The sequence below is a fragment of the Furipterus horrens genome, unplaced genomic scaffold (genome assembly GCF_987537825.1).
Source record: "Furipterus horrens unplaced genomic scaffold, mFurHor1.1.pri manual_scaffold_6, whole genome shotgun sequence".
Taxonomy (NCBI): Eukaryota; Metazoa; Chordata; class Mammalia; order Chiroptera; family Furipteridae; genus Furipterus; species Furipterus horrens.
In genome coordinates, this window is record NW_028327176.1 from 50853468 (window position 1) to 50872339 (window position 18872).

At 40.2% G+C, this 18872-nt stretch overlaps 1 protein-coding gene across 3 annotated transcripts in view; it reads left to right on the forward strand.

The window, feature by feature from the left end:
- ANXA4 (annexin A4) overlaps nucleotides 1–18872 on the forward strand; it is a 66110-nt gene that overhangs the window by 13895 nt on the left and 33343 nt on the right. For 2 of the 3 annotated variants that reach the window (XM_090281469.1, XM_090281470.1), the window contains exons 2-3: nucleotides 11239–11292; nucleotides 17715–17802. In XM_090281469.1, the coding sequence (XP_090137595.1) occupies nucleotides 11284–11292; nucleotides 17715–17802 (97 nt within the window). In that variant the 5' untranslated portion in view covers nucleotides 11239–11283. Of the gene's footprint in view, nucleotides 1–11238; nucleotides 11293–17405; nucleotides 17631–17714; nucleotides 17803–18872 lie in introns of those variants that run through there. The other variant, XM_090281471.1, reaches the window with a different exon arrangement.

An 18872-nucleotide genomic window follows, 5' to 3' on the forward strand; every position in this document is an offset into this window, starting at 1 on the left:
AGTTATTTTGAAAAACCTAACCAGCATTTTCTTTTTTATCTTTTTTGTGATTTCTTGAGGTTCTATTAAATTTCCTATGATTTCTACAAACAATCTTTATTTCTTTTAGAAGGATCCATGCTGGAGAATTCTATTTTTATGGAAACAAATAATTTAGTTGAAACCAAACGATAGTGAAAAGAATGATGTTTAGATGCAATTTGGCAAACTCTCTTAAATACATACGTGTTTTAAAATCCAAAAATCTCTTGTCATTTGATTAAATAGAGAAAGGGAGGCAGAGGGTGATTGTAGAAAATTAGTCTTGACCTTGATGTGCTGAGTGTAGAATATGTAAGCCAAAATCTTTAGTCTCAGAGGATTTATTGATATTATTGTGGTGATTTTTCTTCTATTTAGACTGGTATGCTAGTCTGTAAAATATTGAGGATGCTGCATAGTTTGCTGAATGTTTCTTCTGAATTAAGTGGATTATTTTCAGGACTAGTCTTTTCCTTTAAATATTCTATGGCTTTGTTCCCTTTCCCCTATTCTCTAGCATTTTGTCATAGTGTATTTTTCTTTTTCTTTTTTTTCAACCAATGGTGAAATGAAGGCACTAAGAAGATAAATAAGTTTTTTTGTGAGACTTAAAATGGTAATCTGATCGTTAATGTAAAGTGTTTAGAACAATATCTGACACATAATAAAATCAGTACTAACAATAGCTATAATAATTATTATTAGACAAGATGAGACACATCTAGAGTAGTGCTGTGCAACAGAAATAAAAGGTGAGCCACAATTGTAAGTCTGAAATATCTAATACATAGAGACATTTTAAAAAGTAAAAGAGATAGGTGAAATTAACTTTAGTAAGAGATTACTTTATCCAATAGATTCAAAGTATTATTTCAATATGTAATCAATATAAAAATATTATTAATGAGATACTTTACAGTCTCCTTTTTATACTAAGTCTTTACAATTTGGGGTCTGTTTTACATTGACAGATCATCTAAATTTGAATGCTAAATTTTCACCAGAAATACTTGATCTATACTTAGATTTCAGGAAATTTAATTTTCATACAGATTTACGTACCCAATTTTTTAAACATACTTTAGAAGTTTTCCAGTATCTGAATTGAGTACCAAAACATAGTTTTTCTTTCATATTTGCATCCCTATTGGAAAAACTGGTTACCTTTTGTAGAAGAATTGATTGACTTTGAAACTAAAAGCATAACACTTTCCAAACTGCACCTGTCCAAGTTAATTCACTAACTCTTATGCCAATCTAGTTTTTCTTTACCAAGCCACTCAAAATACTCCTGCTTCTCCACTCAATTCCACATTAGAGATGTGCCTTGGTTTAAAAATTTTAAATGTGTCCATACTAATTTTTTAAGTGGAAAATAATTTGTTGTAACTAAAATAATAATTATTTAAATGTAGTTACAAATTATAATTTACATAGATATTATAACTCATGTTGTCTTTAAAACATATTCAGATAAACACATTAAAAATGTTGCATTGGTGCAAAGAAAAAATATCATTAAAAGTGAACAATTCTGTTTACACCAGCTAGATTGGTGATGTGACTGGCTGTAATACTAGAATAAATGCAGTGTGCCTGACAGGTGCACTACACAATGCAGTGAACGGTTAAAGTGAAATGTAGCCTGACCAAAACATTCCAGTTGTGTGTTATGGAAAAATACTTTATACTGCTTCAGTTTTAAAAATTAGATTTAATTAAAATTAAACAAAATTAAACATTCAGTCTCTCAGTCACATTGGCCACATTTCAGCTGCTTAGTAACCACATGTTGTTTGTGGCTGCACCATTGTACAGTTCAGGTAGTGAGACTGTGTCTGTGCAAAGACAAGGTGAGCAGAATAATAGTCCCACACTGTGTACCTTTTTATGTTGACATCAGCTTTAAGCAGGAAAAGAAGCTGTTTGTACAGTACCTGGTCCAATTCCGAGTTTCGAGCTGGTTTTCTCTTTGTTCCTCTCTGCCTTTCCAAGGCAGCATCTTTTCCTGCCCCCAATGCCTCATAGCTCCTCAACTCAGGTGTGTAGGCTGGGGCGGCATTTTCTTTATGGGTCCCCACATCTCATCACACAGGGCTGATGGAGAGGTATAACCCATCTCTCTCTCTCTCTCCCCCCACCCCCTCTCTGTTACACACACCACATTCTCTCTCCATCTGCCTCAAGTTAGGTTCAGCTCCTCTCAGCTTCTGACATTATCTCATGTCAGTTCTAGTCTTTCTGGTTTTGTCGTGACTTTCTTCCTTTGCCTTCCCATGCCTTCATGAGGTTTTTAATGAAAAATTGAGAGAAGCTGCATCAGAAATAGCAAGTTCCTTATGTGGATCAGAAATTTCCTGTGGAAGATTTTTGAGTTCTGTTTTTGTATTCTTCTGCCAGAGTCAACTTGGATTCTGGAAAGATTTGGAAATAGAACCCTGCCCTGGCCCACTGAAGGAGTGGCTGAGTCAGGGGCAGGGGAAGCTGCCCACAAAGCTAGAACATTTGCAAGACATAGGCAGCATCAGAATAAAATGGAACATTTGAGAGCAGTGTCTATTCTCAGCTCATTTCCAGATCTCCGAGGCTGAGCCAGTATAAATCTATGAAGAAAAACTCAGCTGCTTTTCCTGTTCATCTGGGAAGTATTTTCTTCCCTCATGGGCAAACAAAACTGGGGGGTTTGGTAGGGAAATGACTGGGCTGAATAATACCTGTTTTCCTACCTATAGGCAAATAAGACCTAGCAGGACAACAGGAAGCCTGGCTGCATGTTTGGCTTTCTCACTGGCTCACTGCAAATCCCTTCCCTACTTTACAGTCGCCCCCTCCTACCCCCAGGGGATATGTTCCAAAACCCCAGTGGATGCTTCAAACTTTGGATAGTACTGAACCTGATACACATATATACATACTTATGATAAAGTTTAATTTGTAATTAGGCACAGTGAGAGATTAATATCAATGACTAATAATAAAATAGAGCAATTGTAACAACATAGTATAATGAAAGTTATGTGAATGTGCTCTCTCCCTCTCTCATAACTGAGATAACAACTAAGTGACTAACAAGCACATAGCATATACAGCATGGATACACTGGACACAGGATGATTCAGGTCCTGGGTGGGACAGAATGGGACTGTGTGAGATTTTATCATGCTGCTCAGAACTACACAAAATTTAAAACTTTTCAATTTTTTATTTCTGGAATTTTTTATTCAATATTTTTGGACTGTGGTTGACTGTGGGTAACTGAAACCACAGAAAGCGAAACCGCGGATAAGAGAAGACAATTGTACCTCAGTTTCTTATTCAGGTCCAGTCCGTCTATTCCCTTCCTGCATCATAAGATTTCTTTCTGTACGTACATTTCAGCCTTGGAATTGCTCTCTCATGTGTGGTTAGCTTAACATTTTGATCTTATCAACTCTGAGATCAAAGGAATAGTTGTGTTTTAAGTCTGGCGGGCACTGCCTCTAACAGCATAAGCATCTAGGGCTTGAGAAAACATGTCATAGCTGTGCTGAATCCATAGCTTTGAACGAAAGCCCATAATGTGTTTGGTTCATAGCAAAAGCTAGAAGACTTGTTTCTGGCATTTCTTCTTTCACTTGCTACTGGTGCATACTGGATAATATTATATTAACGTGGCTAGCACTAGGATAAACATAACCAAAAGAGTTATTGCCCTGGCTGAGTGACTCAGTTGGTTGGAGCATTGTCCCATACACCAAGTTGGAACATCGTCCCATATACCAAAAAGGTTGCAGGTTTGATCCCCAGTCAGGGGACATACCTAGATTGTGGGTTTGATCCCCGGTCAGAGCATGTGTGGGAGGCAACCTGTCAACGTTTCTCTCTCACATCAATGTTTTCTTTTTTCTTTCTCTCTCTCTCTCCTTTTCCCTCTCTCTAAAATCAATAAACATATCCTTGGGTAAGGCTTAAAAAAATTCTTTTAAGGGTTATTATTTCTAACCTGCTTTCACACCAGCTCCAGAGCACAGAACAAAGAATACAGGGCTGGCTCTCCTGATGCTGGGCCACTTAGTGGGGGCCTGGCCTGTCCCATGGAGGAGTGAGCCTCATGACCAGAGGGAGAATGGCTAAAGGGTGGGAGGTAACAATTCAGAAGGGTTTTAGAGAGCCTTGCAATGGAAAGAAAGTTCAGCTGAGTCATTGCCAACAGACTCCAGGGTTGTTGGGTTTTTTTAATGACAGAGAGAAAACATATGGGATATTGTCCTGTTTGAAGGGTATATAGGTGAAAATTGAAGTGTGCTTTTTAGTGCCTAGAACATTACCAGGCATGGGCAGGCATTCAGATAATGTTTGTTGAATGAATGAATATGAAACATCAGTGAAACTGTCATATCAGTCTCATGATTGTGAGCAATAATCAGCGTTACCAGCACATCAGCTTCCTGTTTCTATGGTCACTGACCTGAGAGGAGGGGAATCCAGTCTGTATGCAATTAAAAAGCAGAATAGTTTAAAAACACAGACACAAACAAAAAACTAGCTCACTAGAATTCCCAAGGCCTCCAGTTCACAAGTGGTACTAGGAGTCACTCAGAAAACAAAAGAAAACCACTTAGGAAAATTTCAAGCACTGCACTATGCAAGCTGAATACAGTACCCAGAGAAACAAGGTATGGTAGCTATATATTTATAAAGTTTATTAGAATATGCTTTGATTTGTGCCCTACTGGAAGCTTCTGTCTGGGGAAACTGAGGCATTATGTGACGTAGAAAGACCTTCAGCAAGGCAGGCATTGAACAAACAGTGCAGGACCCAACCAGCTCTCCCAACAATCATTTAGGCCACCTCAGCACTCTTTTTATTTTTCTAATCTTAACGACTCCAAAAGTTATTGAGTAGATTAATTAAGCTAATGCAGAGGAATATTTAATAGACGTTGCTTTCCTCCTTCCCCCGGCCTTTTAGACAAAGGAATCATTGGAATAGAGTAAAAACTTTGATAGCCTGGCATATGTGGGAATGCTAGAGAAGGAATGAGGATATTTTTAATTATATGTAAAATATATGTGTAATATTATTTGCGGATCAAAATCATTATTAATATTGTCCACCACACTGCTGGGAATAAGTGGCTAAAATTTGGACAAAAGTCTGTCAGTAAGTTACTTGCCAAGTGCTGGGCTGAAACAGATTCTTTCCTAAGATTACTTAGGCAGGTTTCCAAATTTGTCTGTATGTATTGATTTTGTTTACACACTTGGCCTTTGATTAAATGTTTGCAGCTTCTTATTTCTCCAGACTCAAACCCCATCTCTGCAACTTCCTTTCCTTTGAAAAGGATCTTAAGTTCCAAGGAAAAAGTTGCTTTCATTTCCCTATAGACAGCTTTGAAAGCTTTAGTGCTTGGGTGGAACCCAGTCATACCCTCCACAAATCCACAGACTAGAAGTTTAAATTTATCATGCTGTGGGATGTAAAATGAAATCATGTACCAAAGAAAAATGGTAAGTGACTCACTCACATGTGATCTGAGAGAGAGGGATTCGGTAAGAGTGGGCCACAAGGATGGCAAATCCCTTCATAATGAATGTTCTGATTGCCTGTCCTGGGATGTGGGTCAATGCTATGAATATGAATAGAGGTCACCAAGTTAAGTTGGGATCTTAAGAACAGTGTCTGGTACCAGGGTACTGTCATAGTGCCACATCCAGCAGGACCAGGGAAGTTGTATTCATCAGCACATCAAGAAGGGGTTCAACTCTTAGGGACAGGTTTATATTTACAGGCTTACTATACACACATACACATTGCTCAGACACACTCACACACAAACATATGCACTGCTAATTTATTTACATTGAGAAATATAACTGTTACTTAGACAAAAATCTTTATGCTCCAGTACTTTGTAGACAGGTGCACACAGGAAGCCAAACCCTAGTCCAGAGGTTGCTTGACAACCATGCATGTAGAGCAAAGGGCTTTAGATGGATAAAATTCATCTTCCCAGTAGCAAAATATCTGACCCTGGACCATTGGATCCTGGGGCCAAGCCACTCTTTCCTTAGAACAGGACTTTGAATAACATTTCTGAGTAAGTCTCTCTGAAAATTTTGTGTGGAGCTTGCACTGCCCATGGACACAATTTTTAAAAATATGCTAATACCTTTCAGCAAGTTGGCTTCAGCTCAGGAGCCAGTCTTTCCCATTGAAATCTGTTTGTATATCTTTGTTTTGATTGTTATTTGCTGGTTTTACTAGTCTAATGCTCAGGGAACCATCTAATTTGCCTGCTTTCTGATTTCTGGGTATGTGGGGAAGAATATAGCATGTGGCCATATCCATGTATGGCCTACTGCAATATTACTTGAAACTAGAGGTTCCTGTTCCACATACCTGCAGTCTGCCATAAGGTTGTAAGAAACTTTATACTTATAGACTCAGCACCTGGCTTTTAATTTCTGGCAGTGACACAGTAGGGCAATTTGTAGGATGGTATAATAATTATCCTTCTAGACATTCAACCAGAAAAGAGTAGGGATGTGCTCTCAACATACCTAATTTTTCTTTATGCATCCATTATAAAATGTTTCTGCAAATTTTTGTAACCTTACCTGAAATAGGTTGGACTTATATACAATTTATTATTGCTTTATGTAACTGCTGTTAGAATAGGTCTCTATGTTTAATTCCTAGCTTTCTTTCAGTTGCTCCAAAAGTATGTCTTAAGCCCTGGCCGGGTAGCTCAGTTGGTTAGAGCATCGTCCCCATATGCCAAGGTTGTGGGTTTGATCCCCAGCCAGGACACACAGAAGAATCAACCAGTGAATGCATAAATAAATGGAACAACAAATTCATGTTTTTCTCTCCCTCAAAAATAAATAAATAAATAGATAGATAAATAAATAAAGCTTTGTCTTAAAATCTTCAAGAACCCTACTATGAGTCCTCATTGCAGCATTCCATATTGTAAAGAAGTTACAGTTTTCCACCCACATACTGCCTAACACTTGGGTTTGTGTAGACATCACAAACATATGGTTTCTTCAGTCTTCATCTATCCACCTTGAAGAGTCCTGATGCCTTTAGGGTCATTTGAACCACACCCAGTCCTGAGTGTGTTTGTGCTTTACAGGTGCCAAAGCTGCGCCACAGTTGTCAAATATTTTACTCCACCTGTGAGCAGCGAAGGAGTTTTTCAAACCCTGACAAAAGTCTGAGTCATTGTGAACCTGGTCATACTGTTCCGTTTATGGAACTGTAGCCTGGCTTTCAGAGAGAAAGAAAGAATGGATCAAGGAAGCTGAGGCGGAAAACGATTCCTGTAAAGAATCCTAGGCTCTGCGGGCCAGTGGGAAGTGTGGGAGAACTTATAAGTGGAGCTTCTCCAGGAGAAGGACCTTGCATCTGTCGGGGCTGATCATTTTGTGCAGTTAAGAAGAGCTCTGCCGAAATTCTGTATTAGAGGAGGGGTGTATGGGGTCCCTTCCCCTCTTCAACTTCTCTCCCATCCTGGCCAAGATCACTGAAACCTTACTGGATGCCAGATACTATGCTAATAAGCACTTGTGTGGATTAACTGTACATGGATTATCTGATATCTAATGAAAGAACCAAGAAATCATTTTTTACATTAATTTCTCTAATCTAATTAGGAACTACTTTGGTGCTAGTAAATAATACATATAACAGCTGTCTCTATATAAATGGACTTATGCTGTGTGCTATCCAAGTTTCAAAATAAATTGTCTGGTTAAAAGTACCGTGTTCAACTATGATACATTTTTTTCTCTTAGTAAAATATTTCTAACTCACTGCATAACTCAGTTACCTCCAGGAAGCTTTGCTCAGGCAGTCTTTCCACTTTTTGACGTGGTCAAAAGGACTGAAAGTATTTGTATTGAAGGCTGGCTTTTGTGGGAGGTGTCCTTTTTCCCTGCTCCTCACTCAAGCTATTTAGTCCAAAGCTACATGGAAGCAAAGGGAGGGCCCTTGCTCCTAAAAGCTGTGTCTGCCAGGTTATCAACCAATATAATTAATATATAATTAATGTTAATTATATTAATAATAAATATGGGAGCATTTTGATAACTTATATGATGTGAAACAGGGCCTCTAGCTGAAAGTGTGGCTATGGCCCATGAAAGTCTCAAAAAGCCCCGCTCTTGGCTTACCCTAGCACGTTCTGGGCAAATGTGACAAAGACACCCCTTCCTGCCTCCACAGATGATCTGGGCTCTACTCTACCCCATCTCATGCCACATGCCACTCTGGCCCTTTTTCTTGCTGCTTGTGTCCATCCGTCAAACACAGTAAGTTTATTCTTGCCTCGGAGCCTTTGCAATAACTACTCCCTCTGCCTGAAGCAGTTCTCCAGAACTCAGACTAGCCCCTTCTTAGTTAAGTCTCAACTCAATGTTATCTCCTTGATAGCCCTGTCCGGTGCAGCTCCTTCTGGTAATCTGATCACATCATCCTCCAAACTAAGGTTCAGCAAACTTTTTCTGGAAAGGGCCAGATATTAAATATTTTCAGCTTTATGAGCAACACAGTCTCTGTCTCAGCTACTCAGTTTTGCATTGTAGCATGAAAGGAGCCATAGACAATATGTAAACAACTGGGTGTGACTGTGCTCCAGTAAGTCTTTTATCTATGAATGCTGAAATTTGAATTTCATATAATTTTATATGTCATGAAATAGTCTTGATTTTTCTGATCGACTATTGAAAATGTAAAGACCATCCTTAGCTTGTAGGCTATACAAAAACAAGATTTGGCCCATGAGCTGATCCCTGCTCCATACCATGATCCTGTTGTATTTCCATCTTACTGGTATCTGAAATTATCTCATTTACTCATCCCAGCAGACTGTAAGCTCCTTGAAAGCAGGTTCTTTGTCTTACTCACTGTATCATCTCTAGCAACTGGAGCAGTGCCTGGGATGTGGGGGTGCTTTATTAATATTTGGTGATTGGATGAATAAATCTGTATTATTTCATGAGCCACTAAATCCAACAAAGTCCTTCCACATCTCTTATGTATATCCTCTTCCAGGTCCCACAAGCTACACAGGTCTTTGCCTCTGTCTGTCCCTGTAGTAGTATTGGAACTGAAGGGCAACCAAGTCCAGGGCTCGTGCTGCCTGTCACCACTCAGCCAAAGAGCAGAGACGATCAGTTTATAATTGTGCTTTTATAATATCAGAGGGCAGCAACCTGAGACGGGTAAAAAAAAAAACCCCAACATCCACCTTACCTTGAGCTTTCAGAAGCAAGTTTATATAGGGGACATGTGGGAAGTTGGGAGGGGGAAATTCCTAGGGGGAGCATAGACTGCTGTTTCTTTGGCAGGAAGTGCTGAAAGGTGAGTCACGCAGCTTCTTGTTCAGGTGTTATCTCTCCTGTTCACTTTAGCATTCCTCGCTTTCCCAGATGTCTGTGGTTTATGGCAGGGAGGTTATGTACTCTCTGGTCAGGAAGGAGAGCTATAAACCATTTAGTCTCAAGTGTCCTTGGTTAGGTGAGATAAGGTCTTGTGATTTGCCAGCTGGCTGCTAGTTGCTCAAACTGTTGGGCCTTATTTAATTTTCTTGTCTCAGTTTCCCCATTCCACTTGCTCAGGAATTTTCCTAGCCTCTTATTATCCCATCTCCGTATCGAGAGCCTTCTTGACCCCTCGTCTCCCTCCAGGCTGCCCTGTAGTATAGTCCCTTGCTAAGTAAAGTATGTCTTTTTCTATGTCTTTTCTCTGCAAAAAACAAAACCTTTCCACAATTTTCCTATTACCTACAGCATAAAGTCCAAATCCTCAGAAGGACCCTTACTAATCAATCTCCTGCTTGCTTTTCCAGCCTTATTTTTGAGCCTTCCCTGGAATGAGCCCTCTGCTCCGGTGGCCTTATCTCCTCTTTGTCTCCAAAGCCACTGCAGTTTCCTACCTTTGCTCAGGCTGGGCCCCAGTACCGTTAAGCATTCCCCTCAGACAGACATTCCCCTGTGTAAGATGAGGTAGGTCTGCAGTGAGTGATGGGAAACAGGAAGGATGGAGCTGAGCCTAAGGAAACTGGAAGATGGAAAGTGTATATGGCCAAAAGAGACTTAATCGTTAACAAAGTGGGTTAAGGAGAATTTAGTTATTTTGAGTATTGGAATAATGGAAAGGTGCTGCTTGGTAGGGTTGTCGGGGCTAGTGCTTTTCAAACTACTGTGCAGACAACTATTTGAGGAATCTTGTTAAACTGGAGATTCTGGCCTTAGGTGTAGGGTAGGGCCTGATATTTTGCATTTTTAACCAGCTCCCAGGTGATGCCCATGCTTCTGACTCTAGGATGATTCTTTGAGTATCAAGAGACTAACTAAATGCTGAGGAAAGGAGCCTTTTCCATAAGACTTAGATCTGGAAACAGAAAGTCAGTTGGCCTGCCCCTCAGAGGCCTGCCTGTATATCATGAGAACACCCAAGAGTCCTAGACGACAATAAAGACATTTCTTTCATTCTGGAAGGCAGCTATGCTCACCACTATACCACCAACGCCAACCATTTCTTGCATTCTGAATGACTGAGTTAATACGTGATGATTTACGTCTTCTTGGTGAAAGAGGAGGGGGTTGCTGAAGATAACTAATGAGTGTGTTAGGCTGCAGCTTAAAGGGAGTAGCACCTTTAAGTCCTGAGATGGTGGCAGTAAAAGTGGCTGTTGGGAAATTAAGAGTCTAAGGTTGGTTGGCCTGTTGGCCTGTCATCTCTCTCTCTCTCTCTCTCTCTCTCTCTCTCTCTCTCTCTCACACACACACACACACACACACACACACACACACGCAGTGGTATAGGCTTGAGTGCAATACTTTCCCGCAAAACAACTGGATTAACTCTTCTCTCCAAAGAAGCACTTCTGATCCACCAGAATATACAGTTCAGAATCTAGGTTTTGCTTGAGTACAAGTAATGTACCTCACTGTAATAAAACAATAGGAATCATTTCTGCAATGTGAACCTCCCATCAGAGGAGTGGTTAGGAAAGTATTTTGCTGGTGTAATAATCTTGCCTGTATCAACAATTTCTCTTTAATTATTAGCCTGGCCCTTATATCTTTGACTAATCAATAGCTGGCCTTTGGCTGAAACTGGATGTTATGTCCTTGTGGTGTAACTTCCTGCAAATTGTAAGTTATCCAGATTAATGATTTTAATGACACTTTTCATCAGTAATTTTCCCTCTGCTTTTATCACAGAAGAACTTCTGCTTGGTGACTGAACTTTGATCTTGACAGAGAGTCATGGCCATGGTAAGTTGTGGAGTGCCTCACCTCCCTGGTGCCAGGCACAGACAGGTACAGGATACTTACTCAGTGACAGTTGGCTTATAAAAAGGGTTGTTTGCTCAACAAAGGGGAGGGAGGAGGAAATGAAAGACAGTTTCTTTTTTAAGCGCCACTTAAATTTCTTTCAGGGTGGTGAATAACTTGACCCTGAAAATTAATTCAAAGTGAATCCTTTGAGTCCCTCTAATACCCTGAAATACAGAAACAAGTTGTAGTTCATTATAGAAAAGTTAGGCAAAGAAAAAGAAAAAATTACCACCAAGACATGAGTGTCATCCACATTTTGGTGTAACCCCATCATTACAGACTAATCAAGAAGGGTATATCTTGCCATATGGGCTTGTCATCTGTCCCCTGCTTTGGGCTGTGACTGGACTCCTTAGAGCTTGGTTATATGATCTTTGATACAAGCAGGGAAAAGGATCCCTTTGAGAATTCCATGAAGTTCAATGCTGAGATAGAAACTGAGCTTCTTACGGGCAAACATGGCTCTACTTAAGGCTGGCCATCTGCTCTTCTTCTCCCACCCAAATAAGGTTTCTGAATAGGTAGGTGATTTTGATCCCTGCTGTTCTGGGAGGGAATAATAGAAGTAGAATCTTACACCTGGAGAGAAACTAGAGATCCTGCCAGATATAGATGTTTTCCTTTAGGAAAATAGATGTGTAAACTATCCTGAACAAATTTTCTTTATGTTAGACATTCTAGAACTTTCTTCATCATCCCTGACAGTCAAAGGCTTACTCATGTCTGCTCCAAATCACTTATGCTTTAATTTCAAATTCATTTTTTCTTGATAAATTCTCTCTGGACATGGAGAACATTTACTCAGAAATGTTTACAGGGCCCTTACTTTTTGCCAGACGTGGTACTTGGCTCTGAGGGCTCAAAATTAATGGGATACTCTTCCTGTCCTTAACTAGTTCACAGCCTTCCCACATGTGATGACTGTAATCAAGTGATCTCCACTAGAGGAAAATTACCTCAGTGTACTCATCTTTTCTCCTAGGATCTGTTTATCCATTATGACTGTTACTTATTGAACAGATAAACAAATTTTTCTTAAGATTTTACTTATTTATTTTTAGAGAGAGGGGAAGAGAGGGAGAAAGATAGGGAGGGAAGCATCAATGTGGTGTTGCCTCTTGCCTGCCCCCAACTGGGGACCTGGCCCACAACCCAAGCATGTGCCCTGACTGGGAATCAAACCGGCGACCCTTTGGTTCGCAAGCCAGCACTCAGTCCACTGAGCCACACCAGCCAGGGCAGATAAAGGAAATTTTTAAGGAAAATGAAAACACACAATAGTCACAATATTATAATTCCCAATTATTTTCCATCATTTCATTTTAGACCTTACTCACATGGATAATGGTTTTTAAATATTGTATTAGTCGTCGTCGTCGGCAGCCGTCCGTCTCGAGAGACGATGGTGTAGCTTCTTAAGAGTCTATCTGCACCGCCGAGAATGGCTGTGCAGTCCGACTCGGGAGTGACACGGTATCTGTCTCCTCCCGTGTTGAATCGACATCTTGCGATGACGCTGGAGTGTCCTCTCCAGTGAAGCTGAAGCTACAGAGCCTGGGCAGGGTGATATGGAGGGTCTGCTGTTGCCCATGCAGCAGACCCCCCCTCTCTTCGCAGCTGAAGGGTCCAAGGGAAAGACGGAGTCAATACAGCTTGGCTTCAGGTGCGCCGCAGGAGTTGCCGGTGTTGACTACAACGTCAAATCGCCTTAGGGACTCCGGCTCCGGATTTTCTGTCAGGGTTTACTCCCTTAGCCTTTCCCCTGAAGAGGTATGCCGCAAGGCAGCGGAGGTTTTTTGGAGTCAGAGTTTTCCTTCTCTGATGTGCCCTGACTGGAAGATCGAACCAGCGACACTTAGCTCGCAGGCCGACGCTCAATCCACTGAGCCAAACCAGCCAGGGTATTGTATTAGTAATAAAAGCATAAATAATAGTTAAGTATGTATTTAATTTTCACTATGCTAACAGGTTAATACTACATTTTGTAGCTTATTAAAATTATTTACTCTAGGTGATGAAAGTGTGGATGTTTAAAAAAAATTTTTTCATTTATAGATTTGAGAGAGGGAGAGAAAGAGAGATATTTGTTGTTCCACTTATTTATTCATTCATTGGTTGATTCTTGTATATGCTCTGACCAGGGATCGAACCTACAACTTTGGCTTATGAGGACGATACTGTAACCAACTTAGCTACCCAGCCAGGGCTGAAAATATGGATGTTTTAATTTTCTTCTTAAATTAAAAAATATATACCTTTTCCTGCCCTAACTGGTGTGGCTTAGTTGGTTGGGTGTTGTCCCACAAAGTGAAGGATCACCAGTTCCATTTTCAGTCAGGGCACATACCTGGATTGTGGGTTAGATCCCTGGGCAGGACAGGTAGTTAGTTGATCTATGTTTCTCTCTCACATCGATGTTCTTTTCCCACTTTCTCCCTCCCTTCCCTTCTTTCTAAAAATAAATAAATGAAGTATTTAAAAAAAAACATTTTCCAAATCTCTACAATGATTATATAATATGTTTCTAAAAGGAACAAATGTTTTAAAAGCTCTTGTACTCAAGTATTTTGTTAAAATTTTATAGAGGTATAATTTACATGTGAAATACAGAGTTCTTAAGGTTCTTGGTAGATGAATTTTGACAAAAATATGTACCACATAATCTATTCTTCTATCAAGATAGAACATTTCATTACTCCAAGAAGTTCATTCATGACCCTTCCAGGTCCCCACTTGGCCCCTCACCCTATGCCAGAAATGCACCACTTTTCTGATTGTTATCACCACAGATAGTGATTATTTTGCCTGTTCTAGAACATCCCATAAATGTAAACATAGAGCAGGTACTCTTTTGTGTCTGGCTTCTATTGCTGAGCATTATATTTTTTGTAATCCATCCATCTTGCTATAATTATCAGCAGTTTGTTCCTCCATTGCTTTTTATTGCTGATTAGTATTCCATTATATTGTATTCCAATCCTTCTGATTTCTATCATCTTCATTACATTTTAATAACTGAATAAGATTTCATTGATGGTGCTGTAACACCCATTTCTAACTATTCATTTTTGTCATTCTTCACCACATCCTTCCTGCCACAAGAAACTTTCCTGGGGTGGAATCCCCTGCCTTCCCAGAACAAATAATGGTACATTATGCCCTGGAATTTAATCAATACAGATATTTTAGAAATAACAGGAACAAATGTGCCAAGCTTATCTTTATCCTAGGGGGAAAAAAAAGTGACTAAGAATGCCAGCTGATAAGCTAAACCATGTTTGCAAATTCCTCTATCGATTCATCTTGTTAGATATTAATTTCAATGCCTTAGTAGTGTCCCTCAGTAATGCAGTTTGCTTTAAAGTTGAATGTAGTGTTCGAGTACCATCCAATTTTTTTTCAACACTGGAGTTCCAAAAGAACCTTGTGAAACATTTAAGCTGTCACATGGTAGGGCCGAGGGCTGAATTAGCCCATGTTGGAATTTCGATAGCAAATCACCTATATGCTTATTACTGCTCATAGGCAGTAGAAGAATAGAAGCGCCTGTGTTAATTTCCTAAGGCTGCATAACAAAGTACCATAACCTGGGTAACTTAATAGGAATTTGTTTTCTCACATTTCTGGAGCCCAGAAATCCAAATCAAGGATTGGTAAAGCCACAATCCCTCTGAAGCTTATGGGACACTCCCACCTTTTCTTTCTAGCTTCTGATGGTCTGCTGGTAATCTTTAGGTGTTCCTTGGCTTGCAGCTCTTAACTCCCATCTCTCCGTTAACATCACGTGGTGTCCTCCCTGTGTATCTCTGTCTTCATATACTGTTTTCTTATAAAGATAGCAGTCATATTGGTTTAAGGAATCAACCTATTCCAGTAAGACCTCATCTTAATTAAATTCGTTGTAACTGCAATGATCCTATTTCTAAATAAGATCACATTCTGAAGTACTGGGGTTAGGACTTTAACATATCTTTTTTTTTTTTTTTTGGTGAGGGCGACAATTCAACCCATAATAGTGCCCAAGGAAGTTAATGCCATAGATTTCTACTTTCCTCTGTCAGGTGTATGAGAATGATGACTAAGTGCTGGATGCTGACCACACTTAGGAGGTGAAAGCCTGGTTTTTCAGCAAATGAGGCCCACACTTTCTGGTACCTGAGGCCATTGGATGGGCTTGATGTGGGCTAGAGTGGGCTTGAGAAATGCAGGCCAACATGGACTAGCTCAAAGAGCTCAAGTCTGACTAGACTAGAGAACTAACCGCCTTAGGGGATAAACATTCTTCATGCCTTTAGATGGTCCATATTACATCATTGGATCCAATTAAATCATTAGAAAGTCTTAGATCTATTCTACATGGTTTTTGCCAGCTTGTAAAAATGCTCTATTTTGGATTTTTGCCTTGGTATTACTGAATAGGCTTCTACTTGGGATTTTAACAGAAAATCATATATATACTCATATATATATATGAATCTCACAATTATGTTTATTGTGGAAATGTTGAAGTCATACTTGATGCTGATGCTGATGATGCTGATGATAGCCACTGAGTCTGAGCTTTCGTTTTAGTTTACTATTTGCTGGGTTCTGTGCTAAGTGCTTTGCTGTATTATCCTGCTTCATTATTACAACAGCCCTCTAGGTTGATATTATTCTTAAAATACAGGTGAGGAAAATGAAACTTCCCCTAGACCATACAGCTAGAAAGGGTTGAAGCCAAGATTCAGACTTAGGCCTATTCCACTCCAATTTCTATGTTTCTTCCCACTAAGCTTTACTACCCCTCATTATAGCCAATAAAAAAAATAAAATAGAACCACAGTACCATCATCAGACCTAAAAATGTTAACACTGATTTTGTAATGTCATCAATATTGTCAGTATTCAAATTTCCAATTGTCTCATAAATGTCATTTTTTTTTTACTGTTTTGATTTAGGATCCAAATAAGGTTTACCCATTATTGCTATGCCTTTTTAGTATCTTTTTAGCTATAGTTTCCCTCCATCTCTCTCTTTTCTAATTCTCCTTGCAATTTATTTGTCTACGGCCCTGTGGTGTGGGTTAATATTTTCCTCTCTCTTCAATTTACTGTAAGTTGGTACAGTATTCCCTCACTTATCACGGTATTACGTTCTAGACCCCCCTGCGATAGGTGAAAATCCGCGAAGTGGGAACCTTACATTTATTTTAGTACTTATATATATTTTAAGGCTTTATAAACCCCACATACTTATAAAACATTCCCAGTCCCTTATTAACCTTTCCCACTCCCTTATTAGCCTTTTCCACACTTTTATAAACACTACTTATGTTCTTAGACATATTCTACACTCTTAAGCCTACGTAACTTTAACAACATACGTATACCGTACCGCAAAATCCCGTGATATAGCAAAAAATCCGCGATAAATAATTAAATATATATTTTTAAATCCCGCGATACAGTGAGGCCACAATAAGTGAACCACGATATAGAGAGGGACTACTGTATTTGGCTCTAGAGCAACGGTTCTCAACCTGTGGGTCGCGACCCCTTTGGGGGTCGAATGACCCTTTCATAGGGGTCACCTAAGACCATTGGGAAACATATATGATTACATATTGTTTTTGTGATTAATCACTATGCTTTAATTATATCCAATTTATAACAATGAAAATACATCCTGCATATCAGATATTTACATTACGATTCATAACAGTAGCAAAATTACAGTTATGAAGTAGCAAGAAAAATAATTTTATGGTTGGGGATCACCACAACATGAGGAACTGTATTAAAGGGTCGTGGCATTAGGAAGGTTGAGAGCCACTGCTCTAGAGGCTTGATCAGATTCAAGTTTGACCTTTCCCCCCCTTTGTGTTTGTGTGTATTGGGGGTGAAGGGGACAAGGTTACTGCATAGGTTGTTGTGTAACTTATTTTACCAGTTTTTCCTCTTTACCCACCAACTGGAGCCACGTTGGCCTCTGTACTGCCGCTCCCATAAAAGCAACTTCTAGCCTCAGGGCCTTTGCCTTAGCTGCTTCCTCTGCCTGTAGCACTTTCCCCCCTGATCATTGAACAGTCATTCAGATCTCAGCCTGAACGTCACTCCACAGAGCAGCCCCTCCAGGACCCTACTATCTACTCTGCGGCACTTGGTGGAATATTTATCTGTTGGCTGGTTTACCATCTGCCTTTCTGACCCTTCCCCTCCAGAACTAGAACATCAGCTCCATGGCAGCAAGAGCCTCATCTCTTCCTAGCACCTAGAATAATGTCTGGCCTGCAGTAGGTGCTCAGCAAAAAATTGCTGAATGAGATGCCTTTGTATTGGTAAGGTGCTGCCTCTCAGTCACCTCTTTCTGTGTTTAGGAAACCAAAGGAGGCACCATCAAACCTGCTTCAAGATTCAATGCCACTGAAGACGCCCAGACCCTGAGGAAGGCCATGAAAGGGTTTGGTAAGTGTTCCGCTCCCTTGTGTTTTATGCATCACAGATACTGGCCATTGTGAACAGACCTCTAAGAAAACACAGTGAGAACAAGTTGTCTTTTCAGGACAAATTAGATAAAGGGCCTTAATTATTCATTTTACTACAGAACTTTAAAAAAAAATTTTTTTTTTAATTTTTAGAAAGAGAGGAAGGGAGGGGAAAAAGAGAGGAAGAGAAACATCAATGTGTGGTTGCCTCTCACATGCCCCCAACTGGGGACCTGACCTGCAACCCAGGCACGTGCCCTGACTGGGAATCGAACCCGCAACCCTTTGGTTCGCAGCCTGGCACTCAATCCACTGAGCCACACCAGCCAGGGCTACTACAGAAATTTTAACTTAGTGCTCTTATTCTCTATTTTCCCAATTATTCCAACTTGTTTTACATTACAAGGTTTTGAAATCTATATATGAATATTTAGAAATGTGTTTGTTTTCCAGTTAGTGTTAGATGTGTGCGGTGCCCTAAGATTTACAAAGCACGTGCACAAATATTATCTCCATAGTTAAATATAGTGACCCTGTGATTTAGAGAAAGCAGCTATTGCTACTGTTATTTTCGCCCCATTTTGCAAATGTGAAACTGAGACCCAGAGAAGTGAAGTAACACAGTAAGTCACCAAGTAGGTAGAACTGAGCCACGAGTTACACACAGTAGAGCCCAGTGCCAAGCTGGGGCTTGCCCACTCTTAAGTCCCCATTCTTCCCCTTGAGCCCTGCCTGTCTCTGTGAAAGGCACAGCTGCGCAGTACCAGTGTGCAGCCTGTGGGATTTTATGTGGGAAGGCTGTGTGTACACGACCAGAGGGCTTGTTGTCCAGTGGACTACCTTCCATTCAGGTCCTCAGGGCAAAGGCTTCTCGCCAGGTGAGCACGGCATGCAGGGCGCACTGCAGGCTGCCACAGCCTGGGCCCTGTCTGGATGGACCTTTGGCCAGAGAAGTGCTCCCTGGTTGTAGCTGCTATTTAGAATCTCCTTGAGATTTAGATTAAAATCTTGACCCAAAGGCCTTAGTTCCCAGTCTTCCTATCCGAGAAG